At 40.4% G+C, this 26,826-nt stretch overlaps 1 protein-coding gene across 20 annotated transcripts; it reads right to left on the minus strand.

Annotated features, from left to right (window-relative positions):
* Positions 1 to 1,892: 1,892 nt before the first annotated feature.
* On the minus strand, positions 1,893 to 24,727 carry LOC123518033 (transport and Golgi organization protein 11-like). 20 transcript variants are annotated; one of them, XM_045278540.1, is made up of 8 exons: positions 24,590 to 24,703; positions 16,330 to 16,459; positions 9,589 to 9,706; positions 8,496 to 8,591; positions 8,209 to 8,306; positions 7,520 to 7,674; positions 4,533 to 4,550; positions 1,893 to 2,975 (listed from the first exon to the last, which is right to left on the minus strand). In XM_045278540.1, the coding sequence occupies exons 2-8, from the start codon at positions 16,456 to 16,458 to the stop codon at positions 2,768 to 2,770; spliced, it is 822 nt and encodes a 273-aa protein (XP_045134475.1). In that variant the 5' UTR covers position 16,459; positions 24,590 to 24,703; the 3' UTR covers positions 1,893 to 2,767. The 20 variants fall into 20 exon arrangements, with proteins under 20 accessions (XP_045134475.1, XP_045134485.1, XP_045134477.1 ...); XM_045278550.1 differs by lacking the exon at positions 16,330 to 16,459 and adding an exon at positions 11,669 to 11,717 and having other exon boundaries at positions 24,590 to 24,631; XM_045278542.1 differs by having other exon boundaries at positions 24,509 to 24,615.
* Between the last annotated feature and the right edge of the window lie 2,099 nt (positions 24,728 to 26,826).

Raw genomic sequence — 26,826 nt, forward strand, 5'->3', positions numbered from 1 at the left:
AAAATCTAGCACTCCATTTTCTGTCTCAGTATATCTAGTAGTACCATGCTGGCATCCTGAACACTACATTGAAAAAACCCAGCAGCAGCTCCAGTCAATTGCTGGTGAGCTGTATTATCATTGGTCCTTAAGATGAGAGGCTCAGAGGTGTGTGGGGAAACCTGTTACCAGCACCCACCTCACACACCAACAAGGAATAAAATGAAAAAAATACATCTGGAAATTACAAGTACATGTAAAAGAAACAAGTACTACTATAAAACTTTTCACATTTGCCTCCTATGCAAGTGTGCTGCATCATAATGCTTGTCCCCACACAGTCTGCAGCAAACCTATCTACATTGTGTACTTCATATTAATTGCTTTACTGGACAAAGCCATACATCTGAAAACCATTCCTTCAGATGGCAAAACTGTAGATAAGATTATGTCTCTTACATACCTAAAGATTGTTGTTAGAATAATATCATGAAACTAAAGCCTGGTCTCTACCTAACATCTTGCCTTTGTACTGAAGAAAGCTTGCAAAGTTATAGCAATTATCTCAATTATCCACTGATAAGACAAGCTCACTCCACTTGTCATGTTCATGATATTACCTCATACAGATATTCTCTTTCATTTCTTCCCATTCCTGCAGCAATAATTGATACTTAAATAGTTATAAAAACAAGACACTTTGAACTTGTCACTCTGGAGGTGAAATTATCCAAGATGGCATATACAGTTCTGAAGTCCAGTAAATCAAGTACAAGATTTACCCATGTTATACATTTATGTAATAACTGACCTTCATCTGGCATCCGTGAGATAATATTACAACACTACCTTTTTGTGCTAAGAATGTTTTACAAGGAATATAAATGTGTTCATAATTTCTCCAGGTGCACCTGAAGAATGCATAATATGAAGATACACAGAACAAACATGTTGGGCTCCAACCTCCTTTGGTGTCTTAGGACATCTGGATAGTGGGAGTGAAGAGCTCTCATAAGTATCTCACCAGCCTTACAAACCTGTGCCAAATTCCTTTACTGAGAGAGAGAGAGAGAGAGAGAGAGAGAGAGAGAGAGAGAGAGAGAGAGAGAGAGAGAGAGAGAGAGAGAGAGAGAGAGAGAGAGAGAGAGAGAGAGAGAGAGAGAGAGAGAGAGAGAGAGAGAGAGAGAGAGAGAGAGAGAGAGAGAGAGAGAGAGAGAGAGAGAGAGAGAGAGAGAGAGAGAGAGAGAGAGAGAGAGAGAGAGAGAGAGAGAGAAGCAGTAGCATACAATAATAGTACCACCATTATATTATTGATTATAACTTGCAGCAGTCAACCCAAATATATCTCACCTACTTTTTTGATACACTTGTCTTTCCTCCATGCACAAGAAGAGGAGGAAGTGTGATGGCTGGAGTACAGTTGTCTTGCTCTTAAAGCCTCTTTTCTTGTTACTCCCTGGGCTTTCACTGGGTTATGTGTTTGGAGGACTAACAGAGATGTGTATTCACCTCCGTCGCCTCCTAGTCACCCAGCCAGTCTTCCCCATTATGGAGCGAGCTCAGAGCTCATAGACCAATCTTCAGGTAGGATTGAGACCACAACACACTCCACACACCGGGAAAGCGAGGCCACAACCCCTCGAGTTACATCCCGTACCTATTTACTGCTAGGTGAACAGGGGCTACACATTAAGAGGCTTGCCCATTTGCCTTGCCACGCCGGGATTCAAACCCGGGCCTCTCGATTGTGAGTCGAGTGTGCTAACCACTACACTACGTGGTGTGTGTGTGTGTGTGTGTGTGTGTGTGTGTGTGTGTGTGTGTGTGTGTGTGTGTGTGTGTGTGTGTGTGTGTGTGTGTGTGTGTGTGTGTGCACGCAAAGGTAATACAATGAGGAAAATGAGACCAACAGATAAGGAAGACTTATACGAGTGTGTATACTATATTTCTTTTGTATACACAGAAAGCCTGACTAAACACATTACATGAGAGAGAGAGAGAGAGAGAGAGAGAGAGAGAGAGAGAGAGAGAGAGAGAGAGAGAGAGAGAGAGAGAGAGAGAGAGAGAGAGAGAGAGAGAGAGAGAGAGAGAGAGAGAGAGAGAGAGAGAGAGAGAGAGAGAGAGAGAGTTTTATTCACAAATTAAAAAGAAAAGAATGAGGATTATGTAAAACTACTGACACAATCTATTCATATATATACAAACAGTACATACAAGTACAGAAAACTTAAATATCATCACAAGAGCCCACCACACACCAATGAGAACCTATCCTGCTCTACTCCACCTCTCATCTCTCTCACAATACTATGACAACAACAGGAAGCTGTGACAACTATGGGGGAGGTAAAGGAGGAGCAGCAGCAGCAGAAGGAAGGAAAAAGAGATGGGCAAATTAGAGGAGAGAAATGAAACAGTAGTATGGTGGTTGTGATGGTGGCAGGGATGTGTTAATCTACCATAATGGGAGGTCCCTGTGGCAGCTTAGAAGAGAATGAAGTATGTACTCAAGAGCAAGGCCACTGCTACTACCCCTGCCACCAGCACCTCTGTGACACACTGCAAGACCCCACATCAGCTGGTGTGGTGGTGAGAATGCTGTCTCCGCCAGACCTAGCCATGGTCTCACACGTCTGGCTACCAGTGCCGCTGACACATCACGCATGGAATGAAGCTGGAGACTCCCATCACTGCCTCCACAGCTCCCACAGAAACAAAGAATGATCCCCATCACAGCAACAGCAGCAGCAGCAGCAGCCTCACCACCACAGCTTTTACCTTCTTCACCTCAGTTGCGGTTGAGCCAGAGCAGTGCCTTGATGAGGAAATAGGCAGCCCCCAGCGTGTACATGACCATCTCCCTGTGTGAGCGCTGCTGGGAGTCAAGTTCCAGTGCCATCACACGTCGGTTGAGTCGTCCAACTTGCCGGCGAAGGAGTGACACCTCCTCTCCCGGGCTGAGGTCTGTTGCTATCCCAACTGCCCCAGGTTCTGGTCTGAGAGGAGGAGAGGGGAGTATTACACTCATACTTATACACACACACACACACACACACACACACACACACACACAAATACAATGAGGGAAAGTGATGCAATTCATCAATTGCTTGTACATTTGAAAGCAATAATTGAATGAAATTATGAACAAGATTTAAAAGAACACATGAGAGTGAGAGAACTGTATCCGTAATGAAAAGGAGTTATTCTTCAAAAGCCTCTTCTAGGTTAAAAATCAATGAAGTATTTTCCCAATTACAGTTACTTTTACTGCATCTCTATCACAGCAAAAGGAATCTAGTTAACAAGTGATGATTTAAAAAAAGTTCCCAGTATTGTAAGTTTATAAATTATCTTGGACTCCTTCTTGTATGATTTCATTTGTCTGATTTGACAATCCAATTTCAAATTTTTCTTCCTACCTTTAAAAAACTCAAGATTTATTACAATTTGCTAATCATAAGCTTCTTGAAAGCATCGGTGAAAAATGAGTCTCAGACACATAACTAACATTGTAAAGGGCAATGGTCATGTTAAAGAATACTGAATAATAAAATGCTGATGTTGAAAAAAGCAAAGTGAAGTCTACCTTAGACATTTGCAAAATCCATTTATGTGGGACTCAAACAAACTACTATTTATCTACCTATCTGCAAGCCTTGGATGGTTTCACTCCTCCAGAAGAAAGCTTCAATAGACATACAAAAATACTTTAATACAATAAACTAAATAAAAGTAACAAATAAAAATATACACATAACATAAATGAGAGTAAGTCCTCCATGTAACTCTCTCTTCTGTACTCTCAAGCTGCACATAATAGCAAAGTGCACTAAGGCTTAAAGCACTCTAGGCCATTTTTGGGGACCAAGTGTGCTGAGTGCAATGTAGCAGTGATGCTCTCATTCCACCTTGAGAGGATATTTTGTACTGAATTAATGTTCACTGCCAAATTGTTGCTTTTGAAAAAGAAAAATAAGATGGAATGTAATGATTTTGAAATATAAGAGCATCAGGAACACAATGCATATTCACCAATAGATTTCCAGTTTTTTATGGATAATTGTATAAATGAAAGATAGGGATTGAAAGAGTTACTCGATATACTACTGCTACCAACTCCCAGTGAGAAGAAAACACACACCAACACCACAACAAACGGTTAAGTTAACAGGATTTGTAGCTTTAACAGAAGCCTTTAAAACAATACTCCAACAATTTGGTGTATGAAGTAACAAAGGCATATATGACAGCAACAGCAGCAATACAAGTCAACGCCAGCAACGTCAACACCAGGGTCAAGCAGATGCTACAGAGAGAGAGAGAGAGAGAGAGAGAGAGAGAGAGAGAGAGAGAGAGAGAGAGAGAGAGAGAGAGAGAGAGAGAGAGAGAGAGAGAGAGAGAGAGAGAGAGAGAGAGAGAGAGAGAGAGAGAGAGAGAGAGAGAGAGAGAGAGAGAGAGAGAGAGAGAGAGAGAGAGAGAGAGAGAGAGAGAGAGAGCAAAAAAATAAAACTCAAATGAAAACTTCTGAGACTGTAGCTAGGCCTACATACCCCTGATCCAGGTCCTCTCTGAAAGAATCATACAGAAGTATTAAAAGTTTGGAAATTGGAAAATTATTTATTCTGCCATGAATGCACACATACATGCATGGATGGACATGCACATACACTCGTACATATAAACACATGCACCTTCATACACACACACATACTCCAGTTAGCTCAGTAGTAAAGTCACTCTGTTATTTGACACGCTTTATTTCACATCCCACAGTGATTGCCAAGGTCTTCAGTGGTGGTGAGGGAGCAGTTACTGTGCTCCTTGAGGAGGAAGAGGATGGAGTGCACAGTACACACAGACTGGGACACACCATCAATACAAAAAAGTGCTTCACTTAGTGACCAGTTTGCAAAAATTACACAAGAAAAATATAATTTTCTGGGCACATTTTATCAATGCTACTCTATTATCCTAGCCTTGTTTCTGATGCTCATATGTAGCTGTTTAGGCATCAACACACTTTGCTTCTTTCATTAATCTCCATCAAGTCATCATCTTACATTTTATGCAAACTTTCTCTTAAGTGTGAGACAGAAAATGTTTTGCAGATGTCACCATCCTGTGACTTAGAACCAACAGTTTTTGATCAGATTGAAATGTGGCAAGATGTCAAGCCGGTCAAGCACATGCATATTGTTTTTCTTAAGAAAATCCAGATTTCTTGACAATATGGGCTGGAACAGATTCAAGCATGAAAAAGGCATTTGTGTTTGTTAAAAGAAGTGAACCTTTGGTTATGTAGCACCTCAACAAAAGGAATAAATCTTCATGCCCTCATTCATTAGTGGAATAACCTCATATGGTGCATGACTGTCTTCTTAAAGATGTGCTCCTTGTAGTGACTGGCACCCACATCCCTCACTTCGTTCTGCCTGTCTGTTGTGTATTTCTTAATATAGACTTTTACTCCAAAGTGACTTCATATTATGGTCATCTCAGGTTTGTATTCTAGACTGCATACTCTTCTGAGAGTGACTTTTTTTTTCCAACTGTGCTTGATGGCTGCTTTGGGTGTCTGATGAAGCAATGTTGGACCACCTGCTAAGACATGTCTCCCAGTGTTCCACGGTGCACTTTTTCAGTTCTCCAGCTAAGATCTTAGAGCTCTCTAACACACCTTCCTTTTCCAAGAACATCCATATTGTGTCCTGGCAGGAATCATGCAATCCAAAACTCCTCTGGCAGCAATATTCAAGTTCTTACTTAAAGGTAGAAAAAATGTCATCCAGTAAGTCTTACAATTACCTATAGAGATACACATTTTCTGACAAGGGTGAGAACTCTAACCCTTTCTTGTATCTGACAGAGAATGGGTAAGAAGTGAAGCTCAGAGGGCACATCATGTATCTAACCATGACCAGATTCAAACAGCACTATACTATTGCCATAGATCACTCACCATCACCAATACAGACCACATGAGAAAATCAGTTACAAAGACAAAATGTTAAGAAACGAGAGACTAAAGTTGGACTGAAACCGAGCAAAGAAGTGGGAAGGTTTCTTCTTATTTATTCATTTATAATACTGTATGTGAACTTCAAGATATCTCTGGACAATACGCTTAGTTGAAAATTATAAGTTCAATCACAGGTGATCACACACACAGAAAGGGATCTGATACAAGTTTATAAACTGATCAACAGAATGGACCAAGTGGATAATGAGAAACTGATCCCGAGAGAAGAATATGACATTCGAAGCACAAAATCGCATAGTAAAAAGCTGAGAAAGGGAAGATGTCTGAGAGATGTTAAAAAATATAGTTTCCCACAAAGATGTGTTGAGACGTGGAACAGTTTGAGTGAAGAAGTGGTGTCAGCAACGAGTGTGCATAGTTTTAAAGAAAAATTGGATAAGTGTAGATATGGAGATGGGGCCACACAAGCATAAAGCCCAGGTCCTGTAAAACTACAACTAGGTAAATACAACTAGGTAAACACACACACACACACACACACACACACACACAAAGCAGACTATATAAAATGTGTAACAAGCATGTGTACACCACCAAACTTCCAGTATCATGCTTTCTAATAATGGCCAAGGTCAGGTAACAAGAATAAAGAACTGATGCCTTCTAACATCAAAAACACTACTTTTACATCCACTGATAGCAGGAGGAGGAAGCTGCATCACCCTCCATAAACAAGGGTAAGATCAACATTGAGATGCACTTATCCACTTAACACACACCAACTTTTTTATATTAATTGGTCATGGCTGAAGAGATGTAAAACTAAGGAGTTTGCACATCTAAGAGTGGACGCAGAGGAGGAGGGCCTATCATGTTAGTGGGCCTTGTAGCTGCTGAACTCATCCACTGACAATACAAGGATGAGATGGGAAGTGAGACAATGGAAAAGACAACATACAAGTGGTGGAAAATTAGGATTGATGTTATTGTAAAAAATAATACATTCACTTAAAATGGTCTTCATATCTATAGCTTTTTTTATAATTCCTTTACTCCCTTTCAAATCACAATGTTCAAGCTCTCTTCATGCCCATAATGCCATGTTACACAGAAACATTTTATTAGTATAATGTCATTAAGCAAATATTAACAGCAAATCCCACCACCTCCCTTCTTTCCCATCTTCTTACTTATCCCTTACACCCATCTGTTAATTAAGGCAATAAGGCCACAGTGGCTGATGCTGGCCAAGCTACCAAGATTTGCTATTCATTTGCAGCATCTTTAAACACTTCCTGAATATTATTTTTGTAAGTAATCCTTGACAACAAAAATATGGCTGGTACAAAATATAAACTTGCAGAACACAAACAAGATGGCCCAAATAAAACCCAACATAATATTCAACCTCAATAAATCCTAGACAAAATCATCCTCATTGCTTTCCATTTGCACTCTGGAAGGAAAGGAGACACACAACACAAATAAGATAAACATCAGACAGAGATGGTACACAAGACTTCTATGCTACAAAAGGCCAATGCATTAGTTACTTACGTGGGGTGAGTGAAGGGAGCAGAGGCAGAAGAGGTGGTGCGGGGTAGCAGTGTTGGAATTGAGCCAGGGGTGCTGCTCTCCCTGTCTTCTGAAGGGGTGAGATCCTCCGTTCCAGGGTATGTATAGCTATCCAATGTGATGCTTCTTGGCGGTGTCTGCCAGATAGCACACACACACACACACACACGCATGCAGAGTTGGCAGGTGAGTGATGGACGGAGGCAGAAAGGAAGAATATATGAAAAATAGTATGCATTAGTAATACCTCTAAATTTTATTCTTGTTACACTTCACTCATGTTGTAAACTCTCACACTATTTACATAAATATATTATGGTCATGAATACCTGAAGATTTTTTTTTTTTTTTTTTTTTTTTTTTATAAGGGGATGTAAATAGGGTTGTCTTGTACATATTTTGTTTTTGCTCTTAATTACTAAAGTAGAAAATCATCATAATGGTATGCATGTATCTTTTAAAACCTTTATCATCATCACCATCACTGTCACCTTCACTATTACTACCACAATCAGACTCAACCATTAAGTGACACTCATCTGGCACATTACAAGGAAGTCAGCTAACCATGCTAATCAATTGCTCAGTTCTCACATCCATTCCAGACTCCACTGAAAAGGTCAAATCAATGAATAGTAAGCTCATTTTCATTGTTACATGACAATACTCACTTGGACCCTGTAGAGTGCTGGGTCTGGCTGAGGCATGATAGACTTTTCCAGCTCCACCTCTCTGGGCACTCCCCGTGTCCCTATGTGCTGGTCTCCTCCTGCAATGCCAACACACCACACTCAATGAACACTCAATGCTGATGCACAATTGAAAGGTGGTGGATAGATAAACTACTTAAGAAGGAGCAGTGTTGATAATGGTTGAATGGGAGTTTCAGTTTTTATCTGACAGAACATACACAACATTGACTATCCACCTTGACACCCTTGCCACTGCCATCACCCACCTGCCACAACAATGCGGTCCGGGACACTCATGTGTAGCTTCTCATTAACGCCATTGTATCGCGCCCAATTGACTGTTGGGTCGTCATCGTTATCCCCTGTTAGAAAGAAACAGAAAAGGTCCATATCAACATAACTAATATAGAAGTGTGTGTGTGTGTGTGTGTGTGTGTGTGTGTGTGTGTGTGTGTGTGTGTGTGTGTGTGTGTGTGTGTGTGTGTGTGTGTGTGTGTGTGTGTGTGTGTGTGTGTGTGTAACCTCTCAATATCCTTAATCTTAACTTCTTCTTTTTTCAGCCATCATACCTGCATAGCTCCCTAGCTTCTCACATTGGAAATTACCTCTCAAACAATCATTTAATTTATGCATGTCTATATTCTGTACCAAGTGTCTGTTTGTCATCCTTTTTCTCCCTACCCTCCCACTATCATTAATACTAACAACTACAACAGACTGAGCACTGACTGGAATCTACATTATGTCAGTTTTTCTAATTGTAAAGCATAACTCAGCATTCTAAAAACAATCAGCATGACACTTACCTCCACTTGTCACTTCTACCAACAACATAAAGTATAACAATTCTTCAATTAATCAAACAATGTCTCGTTTTTAATTTCTGTATACAAGAGAGATTGTCATCTTATAAAATTAAACAGTGTCTTGTTTTTAATATCTGTATCCAAGAGGGAGGGTCGTCCTTGTTCAAAATTTCAAGGCCTATGAACCACAAACTGCACAATTACATGATTTTATGCTACACATTATCTTTCATTTCATCATTGTTTCCATAACTGCTCTGTAACGTTTTCCCTTCCTCTTCCTTCAATTATTCTTCCTCACTTTCTTTTCCATAGCTTCCCTCCTTCATTCTTTCTTCCACCAAATCCTTCTCTGACACTCATCCTTCCTCCCCATTCTGTCTTATCTACCTCAAATATATAATTTACATACCACCATAACCTGAATCTCTCTCTCTCTCTCTCTCTCTCTCTCTCTCTTTCCCCTACTTAATCTACAACACAAGCATGCACTACTTACCATTACTCAGCACACCAATCTTTCACCCAGCACTCCTGTTGTCACCTCACTCACCTGTGACTCGTATTCTCTTTGGGACCTTCATCTGGGAACTCAGATCGGGTTCATAGTGGCCATCGTAGACGTGGTTGAAATTGCCTGAGAACCGCTGGGGGCTGGTTATGTTGGACATCTGGTGGTGGCAGAAGGACAGTGACGAGATCAATGTGAAAAACAGAGGGATTACTGCTAAGTAGGTATTTTTTATCGTGTAATTCACCTCCTCGGTTGTCTGCTGGTCACCCAGCCCGTCTTCCCCATTACAGAACGAGCTCAGAGTTCATAGACCGATCTTCGGGTAAGACTGAGACCACAACACACTCCACACACCGGGAAAGCAAGGCCACAACCCCTCGAGTTACATTCCGTACCTATTTACTGCTAGGTGAACAGGGGCCACACATTAAGAGGCTTGCCCATTTGCCTTGCCACTCCGGGACTCGAACCCGGTCCCCTCGATTGTGAGTCGAGCGTGCTAACCATTACACTACACGGTGTGTGTGTGTGTGTGTGTGTGTGTGTGTGTGTGTGTGTGTGTGTGTGTGTGTGTGTGTGTGTGTGTGTGTGTGTGTGTGTGTGTGTGTGTGTGTGTGTGTGTGTGTGTGTGTGTGTGTGTGTGTGTGTGTGTGCAATTGGGAAAGAATAACAGTTTTGCTTGATTCTGCAGTGAGAGGTTGTGAGACATTTGTGTTTGAGACGAAAAAGGAAGATTTTGTCTTGTTTGAAATGATGCAAGAACTATTTTGCTTGATTCTGGGATGACGGACTGTGGAACAACTGTATTAGATGACCAGCAAGAGCATTAAAAGCAGACTGAAGTAGGTATATAATTCTTCAACAACTATTGTACAGATACCCAAACTAGTAATGTCATACTCTACATAATATCTAAAAAAAAAAAAAAAGGGTAATATCAGGTAACTACTTCCACTGATCACATTCAAAGTCCATTTTTTTGGAGCTCTGAATATCAAACAGATCACTGGCTCAAAAATTAAAGACAATGAATCTACTGGACTGTGACATCACCACTTCAGACAACTATACACAGTACTCTGCTTTGATGTGTATAGCAAAGGAGATAAAACTTTATATATATATATATATATATATATATATATATATATATATATATATATATATATATATATATATATATATATATATATAAGGGAAGGGAAGCAAAGCAAAAGATACATGGAGTAGTTGGTAGTTGGAATTCTGCCAGCCCCAGAAATAATGTCAATAGAACTGGCAGTAGCGGAAATAGTAATAAATGGTAACGGAAAGTATCAATACGACTGATGAGACTTGGGTTGATGTAAGAATCTATATAACAGTACAAAAATCTATCATACTCAGTGTTAGTATGAAATATTTCTTAGTGAATGCATATTGTCTCATATATATATATATATATATATATATATATATATATATATATATATATATATATATATATATATATATATACACAAGAAAAATACATTAGCTAAAAATTATTTTGTTAATGTATTATCATCTAGCTTAAAGATATAATTATGTATGTATGCACAAGAAATATTTTGCACTATGCTTATTCCCAAACAAAATATTAAATTTGAGTGCAAAATGAATAATGAAAAGTAGAATAAGATAGAATTACAAACACAAGTGAAAGAGGCAAAGACAAATATGTTTGTTAACAGCACTCCTCAAGAAGTCAGAGGTAAACTTGGATATGCTAAACTCTGCCAGCACCACAGCACACACAGGAAAGAGAGATTAACAAAGTGTACAAACACAAAACAATGGTCAGGACTGTTCTGTAATGATTTCCAATGTCTGCCTAAATAATTAAATCAATAAATTATTTGAAATAATTGTCTGTACAACTTGCAAGGAAAACACCTGTCCTGCTCACTGAAGTAAAAACAAGCCTGAAGAGTGGCTAGCATGCAACCAGGCATGCAACACAATATTCAAAGAAATGGGATACTATTTCAGTTCAAACAAAAGGCAATATAACATACCATGACTATATTTGCAGCGATTACAAACTATAATTTCTACTTAAAAGAGAGGAAGAAACAAATGAAACAGAGATGATGCTTACATAAAGGCATGGAGAAAATTTCACCAGACCACACACAACAACTGGCACTCTATAAGCAAGAAAATCACAAATGAAGAAGCTCAATCAATTACAGAATATTGCACAGGACTAAATCTGCTAATAAATTATTATTTCACAGCAATACAAACTATTAATTAAAACACAGCATCCATCAGAAACTCAAGTTAATGCTAAAATACAAAACACTACAGAATAAAAAAAAAAAACAGTATTACAAACTGTTACATAAACATATACCATAAAGTATGTAAGTGTGTGTGTGTGTGTGTGTGTGTGTGTGTGTGTGTGTGTGTGTGTGTGTGTGTGTGTGATTCACTGTTTGATCTGCTGCAGTCTCTGACGAGACAGCCAGACGTTACCCTACGGAACGAGCTCAGAGCTCATTGTTTCCGATCTTCGGATAGGCCTGAGACCAGGCACACACCACACACCGGGACAACGTCACAACTCCTCGATTTACATCCCGTACCTACTCACTGCTAGGTGAACAGGGGCTACACGTGAAAGGAGACACACCCAAATATTTCCACCCGGCCGGGGAATCGAACCCCTGTCATCTGGCTTGTGAAACCAGCGCTCTAACCACTGAGCTACCGGGGGCCGTGTGTAGTGTGTGTGTGTGTGTGTGTGTGTGTGTGTGTGTGTGTGTGTGTGTGTGTGTGTGTGTGTGTGTGTGTCTGTCTGTCTGTCTGTCTGTCTGTCTCTCTCTCTCTCTCAGAACCTCATCAATGGTGGCAAGGGCATCAGTGATGCTTTACTTTAGATCAGTAATATTCTGTATCTTTGGTCAATACATAATATCTTTATCATAACCCCACAGAAAGAAATCCAGGGCAGTGATATTGGTGAATAAAGTGGCCATTTCTTCCAATCCACCAGAAATCTTTGATTGAGAAACCCAAAAACATGCAATCCCCAGTGTCAGGTGCACTGTCTTCATGGAATATGATGGTTGGTTGAAGGTCATCTAGTTGTGGTGTCACTTATTCAATCAAATAGTCAAGGTAAACATTTGCAGTAATTAGCTGATGTCTCGTTGAAGAAAAATTGGACCCAATGATTTGACTGCATTTGATCCCACATCACACATTCACATCACATGATCACACACCACATGTGAACTGAATGCATTGGACATGGAATGCTGGGCATTCGCTGCACCAAATAGAAGCATGTACAAGTACCTGGAGCTAGCTTGCAACTCAAGTCAAAGCAAAAAATCAACCAAGCAGCAGCTCGTATCTCAGATTACTCTTAAGTCAGGTATAATACACACACACACAAACACACAAACAGCTCATAACTCAAGGTTCCATTGTATAATACACACACACACACACAGGATGGATTTTAAGAGAATGCAGGGAGCAACTGGCAGAAAATCAGGTAACAAGAGAGACCCATTGAACTATAGACCAGTGTCACTTACAAGTGTGGTAGCTAAGATGTGTGAGAGGGTGGTGAAGAATAGATGGACAGACTTCTTGGAGAAAAATGACATACTTTGTGAGTGTCAATTTGGTTTTAGAAAAGGGCGTTCATGCACGACAAACCTGATATGTTACTATTCGAGGGTGATAGATGTAATACAGGAAAGAGATGGTTGGGCTGATGGAATATATCTGGATTTAAAAAAGGCCTTTGATAAGGTACCACACCGGAGACTGATCTGGAAACTTGAAATGGTAGGAGGAGTGCATGGCAGTTTACTAAAATGGATGGAAGACTTTTTGGTAGGAAGAGAAATGAGAACAATAATTAAGGACAGACCATCAGAATGGGGCTTGGTGGAGAGTGGAGTTCCACAGGGATCAGTGTTGGCACCAGTAATGTTCGCGGTCTACATAAATGACATGGTGGATGGGGTGTCCAGTTATGTGAGCCTATTTGCAGGCGATGCAAAATTGTTAAGAAAAGTGAGATGTGACAAAGATTGCGAACTACTCCAGGAAGACTTGGACAGAATATGGAAATGGAGCTGTACATGGCAAATGGAGTTCAACACGACAAAATGCAAGAAAATAGAGTTTGGCAAGAGTGAAAGAAGAATCAGGAGTATGTACAAGATAGGAAATGAAGACATAAAAACCAGTCATGAAGAAAAAGACCTTGGGGTGACAATTACCAATGACCTATCGCCAGAGAGACATATAAACAAAATAATTGGAGAAGTATTGAACTTATTGAGGAACATAAGAGTGGCGTTCGTATATTTAGATGAAGAAATGATGAAGAAAATAATTACTGCAATGATAAGACCGAGGCTTGAATATGCAACAATACAGTGGGCTCGAACTTAAAGAAACACATAAGGAAACTAGAGAAAGTACAGAGGGCTGCAACAAAAATGGTGCCTGACTTAAGAGATTTGACTTATGAAGACACACACACACACACACACACACACACACACACACACACACACACACACACACTGCAAAAATAAACTCAATGTTCAGACTATTAGTCAGGCAAATACAAGCAAGGAAAGTAACAAGGCACCAGTATTTGCATGTGTAAACATAACAGAAAGTAACCCTTAGGCAATTTTATTAGGTGTAGGGAAGGAGCATGAAAAAACGGAATGATATATGAAAGGTTTCATCTGTCTATATACTGTACATTCACTACTGGATAAAGACCTTCCAAATAATTAGGGTGGAGATGTTCAGCTATATACCAAACACACTGGCTTGGGTCATTTTGGCAGGGTTGCTTAGTTGCAAGTTCATAACTTCTCAGGTTGCATCAAGTATTGTATCAACTTTCTTTTAGAATACATGCTACAAAGAAAGGAAACATGCTCATATTATATCCATCTTCCCTGATATTGAAATGCAGCCTTTTGGCTGAGAGTCACATGCATGCTAACCACTACTGTACACAACCAGATCAACAACACACACTTGTTGGCAACCATTTCAAAGTAACAGGATGTTCTCAAAGGAGCTACATTCTCCTGTACTGTCTGGTGCATGTATGAGGTAGTAGTTAGTGTATGTCTTTGCATTAAAGCCACCAGATGAAGTAGTTTCAGGCTGAGGTGACAAAGGTTGTCAAAATTAAGGAGTTAGTGTTAGAGCTTCTGATTCAATGAGTTGCCAGTACTGTTCCTGCACTGATCATTTTGACTCTGAAGTTTGCAAAGTTGTGACTTCATGGTGGTCTTCCATCCAAGCTGGTAAGAGAGAGTCTTCCACCACATTACTAAAAGTCACACAACTTCTTTTGAATACTGTTGTCTCATTGATTGTGTAAAAGGAGACAACCTTCTTGAATCCCTTTATTCCATGTTTTGTACTCTCATCATCTAGAAAGGACATTATTTTTCTTCCTTTTTCTATCCTTTCAATATTTTCTTTCACATGCAGGCAATCTTGATTGTTAGTGTCTTTTTTTTTTCCATTTTTTGGCTTTGTCTTGATATGATAAGAAAGCACCTCAGCTATCAGGTCCCACCCAAGACCAAAACTACAAGATATTCCAAAAACCAGCATCACAATGTTAACCTCAATCTACTTGTTAATGATTGGAAAGACTCAGCAACTACATTCCAGTACAGCAGATGAGACTCATAAAGTATTCTACCCTTAATAAAGACATACACCACTGTCAACATACTTCTTCAGAATGATGACAGAAGAGGCCCAAGACCAATGAACAAGATTATCAGCACTAAATACCTAATAATTATCACAGACTAATCCTTTCATAGCCTTTTCTATGCAAACTTTCAGGGGGTAGGCTACTTTCTACATTTCTTATACATCTAAATCTCTTTCATGTAAAAAGAAAAAAAGGTTGGATGGGGAGAAATAGTAGCCCAGTTATGCACAGTCATGGTGAACAATCAAGCAACCTTCTGCACTCACTTCCACAGTGCTTGGTACAGTATATTCTCACAGTCCCAAGTCCTCTGGTCTGCTGATAGTCTTCTGGTAATGTGTAATGTAGGCTCGGCAGATCAAAGGACTTAAAATTGAGGAAAAATGGTAAACACTATGACAGTGAGTGTATCATGATGATCACTGACCATGACTTTACTATGCAATAAACACAACTACCAATGCTCCACTTTCCTATCATTGTAGAAGCAGCCCTTCACTATGCACTAAATTGAATACTTATCAACTACCTTTGCCTGTGGTGGCAACAAATGACTACCAACAAGAAGAAAAGAGATTCAACATCTATACTCTGTTGCACACACTCTGCCCTCATAATTTTGCAGCCAAGAACAATAAACCATGATAACACTGTCGATGGCAATGTTGCTCACCAATGTATACCTATCTTGTTTAAAATATGTGGCAAATCAATTTGACATTCAAACCAAACTTAATTTGTTAGTAAGATATCAGTTTATTTCTACCTCTATAAACAGATATTCTTTTATAAATATTAATTTTGGTTAGGAATATAAAGCCAATTTGCAGCACATCTTTGAAAAAAACAGGTATACAAACCAATCAGCATGTGAGAGCATTCCTAGTTACAGGATTATCATTGTTTACACATCCTCACACAAAACTACAGCACAGGAATCCATGGCACAGAACACATCAAGGAGCTGGCTCCAGTGTAGGAAAGCACCATCACCAGGGGAGAGACAGACTAGTAATGACACACCAGAATAGTACCCGCTCAAATCCAGAGTTATAGAAGATGGATGGGACACCAAAACCCTCAGTAGGGGACAGCGGCTGGGAGGAGGTGGTGGAGGTGTTGGTGGAGGAGGACTCCCAAGTATGGGGTCTGCTGTTGGCCATGCTGCAAAATGGAGGAAGCGTGTTTGTTATGAGCTGTGATGTTGTGGTACCAATGATAGCAGCAGTGGAGGTAGTGCTAGTTACAAGCAACATACAACAAATATGTACAGCACTTAAACAAGCAAAGATACACCTGGTCAACAACAAAACAGCACTTGCAACATATGTGTATGAAATAACAACATGAAATATCACAAAAAGAACAATTACACTTAGGCTGACAAGGCCAAAAAACCACTATCTGACAATTACAATGCTTGTCATCATTTAAGTTTTTGTTTTATCATGATGATAAATGAGTAGTCATCAAAAGTAGTGATGTTATATATTCTACAACATATTCCTGCATGTAGCAACTGCTTCTGTCTCTCACATCCACAGTTTTCAGTCCTTGAAGAGCTGTAAATATCCTAAAGCAATTAATTTCTCTATATATGAGCAATTTCTATTCAATTTGCTATTAATTTCACTTCATGACAATTAACTGACGTCACAAGGTATCTAACGAGATGCCCGCTTTGCTGATCCGCGCCAGTTCGCTGCTAGGCGCCGCCTTGTCCACACCACTCTCCTCTTCATTCTGAGTGTTTACCTAGTTCTGGCTTCTCCAAGGAGTTGCCTGGTGAGCTTCGCCTCCTTTTGTCGATGTGTTTTTTTATGTTTGTAACTGGTGAAGTTAATAATTTCTTTTATGAGAAACTTAAACTTAGTAACGTGGTTTTTTCCTGTTACAGTTTATTATGGCTGAGTCAACCCACTCCTCTAAACCGTCAAGGCGGTCTTCTTCCTCCTCTTCGGAGCAAAAACGGCCCGGGACTGATATGGATTGTCATAGTTCTGATTTCAAGAAAAAGAAGGCTGGCTAAACCGAGAGTGGGGATCAACCTTTTCTGCCGCCTCCTGTTGCCGGGCCGAGTCATATTGTGGACAGAGTGTCAGCTGACCCCGCCCCCTCGTCTAAGGATGAACAGCTGGACCATCTGACTGCCCTGTGGATGAATAGCTGGACCATCTGACTGCCCTGTTAAGTGGTGTTATTGAAAAACTAGACAGTACTGCTGTAGCTAGTACTTCCCGGGGGTGTTACTCGGCGCCTAGTGCTGCTCATAACCTTTCTTCTTCGGAAGAGGAAGGGGAACTCGCCAGTGCACGCGATCCTTTAGATGGTTTGTAATACCTGGGTTCTACACCAACTGCCCCTACGGAGGTCTGTGATGAGGATGATACGTACTGACTTCCTCAGAGCTCTGGCTGAACTTTCCGGCCATTTTCATAGTGAGGAGGAGAAGGGTGAACCTTTATCAGAACGTCTCGCCACCATTCTCGACGCCAGTTTGCGACACAAAGACTTACCTGTGACAAAATAAAACTTCCCAGCAATGTTCCGAATTTGTCAGTGCCTGCTACGAACTCTGCCATTGTTAAGGCTATGAGTACTGGCGGGAAACTTCTAGACACCTGCCTGTTTCACACAAATAGTCTGCTTACCAAAGCCTTAGTCCCCATAGCTCGGTGTGTCAGCGACATTGGCGACAGGAAGGTATAGTCCATAGGCTGTTACTTAGAGGGGCTGAATAATAGCATTCGCCTCTTGGCGTCGGCTGTGAACTATATTAACCAACTACGGAAGGAGGTTGTTCGCCTCCATGTTCATGATTCAGCCCTGACAGAACTATGCAAATGGGACTACAAAGTTGGTAGTGATGCCTTGTTTCTCTTTGATGTGGTGATGAAGTGTGAAGAGATTCACAGGACTTCATTTCGTCCTTATAGGCCTGATGGTACCAGGAGGCACGTCCACACTAAACAAATATCCAGGAGGCCCAACTACCAGAGGGCACACCCAAGATCATCCAGACCTTTTTTAGGGCAAACGTCATCCCGGGGAAGGGGGATGAACCAACAACGACCCTCCCAGTAATGCCACAACCGGTGAGTGTTAAGCAAGTTTGCCTCCTTAACACCCCTAATAATTTTATAGGTGGTAAAATCCATGCCTATAGTGCAGTCTTTATCCACAGATAAATGGATTCATGCTGCAGTACAGGGTTCCATCCTGGCCTTTGACCAGCTCCCTCAGCAGAGGGTACCCCCCAGACCCCTCACTTTCTCAAAAACTGACCAGATCGCCTTAGACAAGGCCATGCAACTTTTTATAAAACAAAATTGTAGAGAAATGTGTTCACTACGGTGATCAAAGCTTCTATTCCAACATTTTTCCTGTTATTAAAAGTGATGGTACTGCTAGAGTGATTCTGGACTTAAAACATCTCAATGATCATATTGACCATATCCACTTTAAAATGGAATCCATCAAAGATGTTGTACACCTAATACAACAAAATTGTTTTTTCATGAAAATTGATTTTAAAGATGCCTTTTTTTCTGTGTCAGTAAAGCCTTCTGAAAGAAAATGGCTCAGATTTATATGGAATGATCAGCCTTTCCAGTTTACCTGCCTTCCTCAGGGTCTCACTTCTGCTCCTCGCATTTTCACAAAGCTTCTCAAACCCGTCCTCTCTCATTTGAGGAAGCTTGGGATCATGATATCATGTTATATAGATGACTGTACATTTATTGCTGAGTCAACAGATGACCTACAGAAACAGATGACCTATGCTATGCAGCTGTTCGACTCATTGGGACTTACAATTAATATAAAGAAGTCAGTCTTGGAGCCAACACAAAAAAGTGGAATTCCTTGGCATAATTCTGACTTCTAACGATATGACTGCCACACTTCCCCTTCGAAGGAGGGAGTGTATAAAACATCAGGGAAAAATTTTACTAAGGAAGGAAGTAACTTTGTGTGACTTGACCTCCTTTATTGGTATGGCCGTAGCTTCTGCCCATGCAGTACAGTTAGCCCCTCTTAGGTATAAATATCTTGAGATAGTTCAGAATAGAGAACTTGATCGTAGCCATGGAAATTATGATGTTCCTATTACCCTCGACAATTATGCTAAGGACTTAATAAGTTGGTGGATCTACAACATTGATACTCAATTCAACTCACTGTTTTCTACTTCTCAGTCAGAATTATACACTGATGCCTCCCTGACTTGTTGGGGTGCAGTTTTTGATGGTTCAAGGACAGGAGGTTTTTGGGCTCAGGGTGAACTTAATCATATCAATCACTTGGAGTTAAAAGCCATTTTAATGGGGCTGCAATCCCTTTGTGGCAACTGCCATAATACACACATTCGCTTTCGATCTGACAATACTACTGCTATTGCTTGTATCGATAGGTGTGGCAGCACTAAACTTAATCTTAATGTGTTGACTGAAAGAATTTTTGACTGGGCACAGTCCAGAGGAATTACTCTATCTGCTGAACATGTTAGTGGTATTTATAATGTTGAGGCAGACCAGGAATCGAGTAATAAATTTAGATGCTGAGTGGATGCTTATACCCAGGTTTTCAGACGGCTTTGTCACAAATTTTATACCCCAGATGTGGATCTCTTTGCCTCGCGCATTAATGCTCAGGTGGCCACCTATGCTTCCTGGAAACCAGATCCATCCGCGACGTACATAAAAGCCTTCACAATTAATTGGGGTTATGAAAAATTATATGCCTTTCCTCCTTTTTGTCTCATTGGCAGGATGCTGAAAAAACTTCAGGAGGACAGGGCAACGCTGTGGGCAATCTTGCCTCTCTGGCCGACCCAGGTGTGGTTTCCCAGAGCTTTACAACTACTGGCCGCCACTCTTCTCCTTCTACCCCAGAATTCGTTGATTTTGCCTCAAGATGTCGACCGCATACACCCACGGACTCCAAAGTTAGTATTAGCAGCAACGTTGTTATCAGGCGATCCTTAAAAAACCAGGGCCTTTCACCAGCAGTTGCCAAGTTTTTACTTAAGTCATGGAGAGGAAGTACGCAATTACAGTATGGGACACATATTGAAAGATGGATGTCGGTTTGTCTCAGGAGGAAAATCGATCCTTTTCAACCACCTCTCCATTTCTTGTTAGACTACCTTTTGCAAGAATTCAATAAAGTGTCAGGGCGCAGTTATAGCTCTATGAACTCCATACACTCGGCCATTTCAGCTATTGCCAGTATAGAGCACATGCCTATAGGTCAGCATCCTTTGGTTTGCCGATTTATGAAGGCAGTCTTCCAGATAAGGCCTTCTTTCCCACGATCTTGCATCACCAGGGATCCAGAATTAGTTTTAACCCACATAGATGGCTTGGGTGAAAATGCAGAATTATCCACAATACAACTTTCAAGAAAACTAGTTATGTTGATGTTATTGCTTTCTGGCCAACGTGGCCAGACACTACATCTTTTGGATATCAGGAATATGTCTGTGTCAATATCCAGAGTCTCTTTTAGGATAGGGGACCCTCTGAAGACTTCGAAGCCAGGTGACCATTTCTCAGAACTGACCTTTGATGCTTATGCTCCAAATCAAAGGCTCTGTGTATGTTCTACTGTTAGGAGCTATCTTACACATACTTCTGCCATTAGAGGATCAAATACTAGATTTTTTCTTACTTCTAGGCCCCATTTAAAGTAGCTTCACGGGACACATTAAGACGGTGGACCAAAGATTTATTGCAAGCTGCGGCCATTGACCTTACATTGTTTTCCCCTCACTCCACCAGGTCAGCCGCAGCTAGTAAGGCTGCCTTGAAAGTACCACTCTCCACGGTCATCTCCACTGTCGGATGGTCCAATGAGTGCACGTTCGCTAGGTTTTACAAGAAACCATTAGGGAAGCCAACATTATTTGCAGAAGCAGTACTGTCGACAGACTGTTAACTCTGCGGATGCAGGGTTGTTTTTTGTGCATATGTTTGTCTATGAGTGTAAGACCTTTTTTGGTGATGTAAATTGGGATAATAAGTTAATGCAACAATTTTTTGGTGATGGACCTTGGGACAATAAAATTGTCATACACCTGCATTAAAATTTTTTTCAAAATCCTTAGCAACTGGGCTTATGCCTGACTGTAGTACTTAATGTGCTGCTGTAGGTTTGAGGAACCTCTCTGAACCTCTCGTTAGATACCTTGTGACGTTAGTTAATTGTCATGAAGTGAAATTGTAAGATTAAACAAATACTTACCAAGTGTGAAGTTTTATCTGAATTTCACGAACAATTAACTGCGTCACTCAAGTATTAAACACCCTCCCTACCCTATATCTACCCTGTCTTGTTATTTGATGTTCAGGGAGACTAAACCTTTTTGTAAGCATAAGGCCTGCTTCCTCAAACCTACACTCTAAAGGACTGGCGCGGATCAGCAAAACGGGCATCTCGTGTAATACCTAAGTGACGCAGTTAATTGTTCATGAAATTCAGATCAAACTTCACACTTGGTAAGTATTCGTTTAATCTTACAAATAATCAACAGAACTTTGTGACATCACTACCTCAGGCAACTGTACTTCATTCCTTACCACTATAGATACTCTAACATTCAACAAAATACACTACGTACTACAAAAATACAGGACAGCTGCAGAACTTAGCACAGTAACCACAGACTTCAATGACAACCAGTGCAACACTCAACTGACCAACACAAAACAACCAACAAACAAAGACTAAAAAAAATAAAAAATAAAAAAAGGGATGACAATACCACAAAGAAACAAACATAAGGATGGAAATCCTTTAACAAAAAAGATACACATAGAAGGAAAAATGCTGGTTGTATATAAGTAAGTGTATAAAGGAGAAAAGGTAAGATATGCGAGGAGACCTATAAGAAAAGAACAACAGCAAAAGACTGTATAATTCTCAAAAAAATAAAAAAAATAAAAAATAACAATAAAATAAATAAATAAATACGATCAAGGGCATCAAAAGAGTAGTGTAAGTAATTGGATATGAAAATGTGGTTCATCAGCCAGAATAAACACATCAAAACACAAAGAATAACAAATGTGTTACAGAAATAACACAACACATCCAACAAATTTGAATTCACATATTCTGGTGGCACTCCTCCTTCCCAGACAGTACTATTTCCATTATCAAAGACATCAGAATAGAAATTAAAGCCTCATCATATGCCAGGAGTGTATTCTACATAAATGACCCACAGCACAAGTAACGGAATCCCTAGTTCACCATCTACTCATGGAATTAGGTGGAATAGCACATAACAACAAACAACAAAAATTAATAAAAATATAATACAAACCATTAAAATAATTCCAGCAAGAGACTTTCTTCTTCCTCTCACTCCTATTCTGTCCACCTCTCTAAAGCAAGAGTTAACCAGTACTTTCAATTATTCATCCTTTTCTCTGGTAAATTCTGGAGCTCCCAAAGCCTGCTTCTGTGTTTTCATCTGCTTATGACCTGAATGCACTTAAGAGGGAGGTTTCAAGACATTTATCACATTCTTTTGACTAACACTCTCTGCCTTGTTCAAGGACTGGCATCTAGGTGGGCTTTTTGTTTGATTGTTTTTGTTGCCCTTGGCCAGTTTTCCTCTCTTACACAAAAAGGCAAGATTATCATTATGTTTCATATTATGCAAGGAAATACACACAACAAATAAACACGTAAGATAAGGTGAAGATATCATCAGCATGGGTACAGTACACAGCACATATATACAATATTTTCATGTCTTGGATCTCATCATTTGGTATGTTTTTAAGTCACACATCACCTATGACAAACTTCCAAGGTTCTGTCACATTTCTGTCTCATGTAGACTGGCATCTCAGAGGGCCAACTTTTTATTCAAGTATTTTTGTTGCCCTTAGCTAGTTTTCTCCTCATACATATAAAAAAGATGTTGGCTTCACAGGGCCACTTCACCTCTCAATATCCTGTACTTAAATATCAGTACTTATGCAAGGGATTGGAGTTCAGCATATCTATACATCATCCATGTTATTCAAATATTAATGTTGCTTCAGCCAATCAATTGGTAATGTTCACTGCAGTACCACTAATTAATTTTTTTTCAAAGCCTTGCCTCAGATGCCATATTATCAATCTCTCAGCACCCATTGTAGCAGTACAACACATTATAACGGTTACACCATGATTGAGGTAAGATAAATTCTTTTATAATGTTATGGAGGAGGTGAACCTGTTAGTCAGTCATAAAATTTGGTTTTGAAATAACTCTCATTGTTACAAAATTGAGACTGCAAAGTAGTTAGTTATAACCAGCAGAGCCAAGAGACTGAAAGATGATAAGTAACCTCATTAGAGATGTTTGGGGCAACTTGATCTTCTAACTGAGAAGATAAACAATTAATCAGATTTACCTCATATACGTTAGCATGACTTGGGAGCTTAACAGAGGTAAGCAGTGCATATTTCCCTTCCCCACCCTAAAACCACACAGCCACAAGAGCCCCAACCTTTTTTCGTATAAGAGGAGAAAAGTGGCCAAGGACAACAGAAAGAGTAAACACAAAGGCCCACATAGTTGCAAGTCCTCAAGCAGCTCCAAGAGTTAGTCAATTGAAAGAGATAGATGTCTTGAAACTTCCCTCTTAAATCAATTCAGGTCATAAGATGATGGAAGTACAGAAACAGGTAGGAAGTTCCAGTTAGAAAGAAGTGATACAAGGATGGCAGATTTACCCCAAGGACATCCTAGCTCTCACACTGAGTGAAGTTAAGTTACCTATATTTGATTAATTCATGTTGATCAGACTAGATTTAGAGAAAGAAGCAGATATACATTTATTCTTTGAGAGTCCTTGTCACCTCATGATGAGCGAGGCAAAAAAAAAATAATAACACCACAGTTGGCAGAGCACCATACAAGCTTAGGGCAGAAAAAGTGTTCATAAAGCAGGACACATAGCGTCCGTTGTGATGCAAGTCATAACATTTTTTTTTTTTTGTGGCTGGAAGTCAGGGAGAGAGTGAGTTTGGGGAAGTGGTAATGATTAGCAATTCTTCAGAGAGAGAGAGAGAGAGAGAGAGAGAGAGAGAGAGAGAATAACAATCCAAGCATTACTTCACGAGCGGTACAGATGATGGTGATAAAACATGAAGGTGACCTGTCCGGTTCTTCTCCAGTACACACAAAACCACTCACACACCGGGACACACCGTGACCACCAGTTTCACTGCCAGGGACAGGTAAGTGTCAAGGGCTGAAGAATACAGACAATTTCAAAACAAGACTTGTACCTCTCAGCTGATCGTCGAGAGCCTAATCTTCCCTTTCGGTACTGTTCGGCCGGATAGTTCACCTCGGTCTCTTCACCTCGTCAACATGATCTGTTCTTGAGACACTGCTTTTTAGGATTTTCAGCATGCCTGTTTAAAACTTATAAGCTATATTTCCGTTTATTTAGCTTGGTGAATAATAGGAATTTTCAAATCTCTGACAGGTAAGACGGTACAGTTTGATGGCCTCCATATATGCGATCAATGGCTGGTCCTCACATTCTTCTTTATTTGCTTGTTGCTGGCCTAGTTTTAGAGGTCACAATAATGAAGTATAATAAAGGATAACATTACCTCACTGTTTGTCACAACAGAGAGGACGAATTTTGTTATCTGCTGTTCTACTTGTAGGTATATGTCCAATACATACAGTAATTCCCTCAAGGCTCCCTTATTCCCTCATATCTTACAACTCTCTCTCTCTCTCTCTCTCTCTCTCTCTCTCTTCTAATACACAAAATAACAAAAGTAACTCATTGTAATTTGACAGTATTCTCTCTTCAAGGCACTCTTCCATCTCCCATCAGTTAATCGTAGCAAAAAGAAAAAAAAAGTGAAAATCCCATGTTACACACTAATGCCTTTTGTGTGTAGAAATTTTGTAAATCTGTCACTGTAGGACGATAAAAACACCATTGGAAACCCATGTCAGAAGTGTTTCAGAATAGGGGCTATTCATTTTGTATATTTGACAAATTACATGTATCGATTGTTAATCCTTTGCTTATCTTATTAACCCTTTCATTACTGGGACGCCTTTTTATTATGAGTTTTGGGAACGATTAGACGATTTCATTTTAAATTATTTACATTAGGAAGGGTCTATGGATTAATGACTACAGCCTTCACTATTTTAATACAAGTTCCCGAAGCTGTATAAAATCTCCAAATAGTAAGCAGAATGAATATGGAAACGCGTCATAATAATGAAGGGGTTAATAACTAAGAAGAAAGGTTATTGCAATTCATTTCATCCTCTCAGATAAAAAAAAAAATCGGACTCTGAGTGCATGCTGGAGAGTGACGCGGGTCGAATGTATTACAGAGGGATTAGTATTATGGGCACCCTAGCTAAACTATGACACACTTATCATGAATAGAATTAAACTATGGATGGATGTGGACAAATGTCAAACTGGAGCTATGGAGGGAAGAGGGTGTTTAGAGCAGATATTTACACTGAGATTATTGTGTGATTATGTTAATTTCAAGAAGGTTAAGTTATATGTATTGTTTATAGACTATCGTAAAGCATATGACAAAGTACCAAGATCTAAGCCCATAGAATGTCTTAAGTTATTAGGATGTGGAAAAAAAAATGTTAAAAGCTATTTATGTTATGTATAGGTGTACACGTAATGTGCTGAAGAGTCTTTTTCTTCTTGGGGATTTGTCGGGGCCGTGCAGGCTGCGCGTCACACAGCCTCTAGTGCCCCAAAGGTCCGGGATGCGGAGGTGATGTAGCCAGGCTATATGCGGTGAAGTTGATTTGTTTTGTGTAGGAAGGTCCTGGTGAGGTTGAGTGTCTTGAAAGCCTGATAGGTATTTGTGCAGCCACCCAGGAGGTCAGTCAGTGTTGGCCTGTGTGGGTGAATGGCAGACAGTGAGTGGAGGAGGGCCACACGGTGTGAGTGGTGCCGAGGGCAGTGCAGCAGCAGGTGTTCTGGGGTGTCAGGCTGGGTAGGGCACCAGGGGCAGTGGGGAGAGTCAGTCATGCCCAGCCTGTGTAGGTGGGCATTGAGGCGGTGTGGCCGATTCTGAGTCTTGTGATGGCCGTGTCCAGTGCCCGGTTGGGGGAGTAGGTCCACCAGTGGTGTCTTGTGTCCTGTCTAATGTGTCCCAGTGAGGTGTACTGTAAAGCGTCAGTCAATGTTGTGTCCCAGTGTCGCCAGCAGGCTGTCTTGAGGTCAGTCAGGAAGTCTGTCTGGTCAGTAGCTAAGTCAATAGGGGAGGGGTGGGTGTGTGCCTCTGCTGCTGCCCTGTCGGCCACGGTGTTACCTATGACACCAACATGGGAGGGCACCCACTGAAGGTGGATGGTGTGTCCCAGGGAGGTCAGGTGGAGGATGAGGTGGTGAATTATAAGGGTGAGGTGGTGGTGGGAGTGTGGGCGGTGGGATTTTACAATCTGGAGGGCAGAGAGTGAGTCAGAGAAGAGGGCTATTGAGCAGGGGCAGCAAGGGTGGTGGCCGGTAACT

Source organism: Portunus trituberculatus, chromosome 43 (assembly GCF_017591435.1).
Source record: "Portunus trituberculatus isolate SZX2019 chromosome 43, ASM1759143v1, whole genome shotgun sequence".
Lineage (NCBI taxonomy): Eukaryota > Metazoa > Arthropoda > Malacostraca > Decapoda > Portunidae > Portunus > Portunus trituberculatus.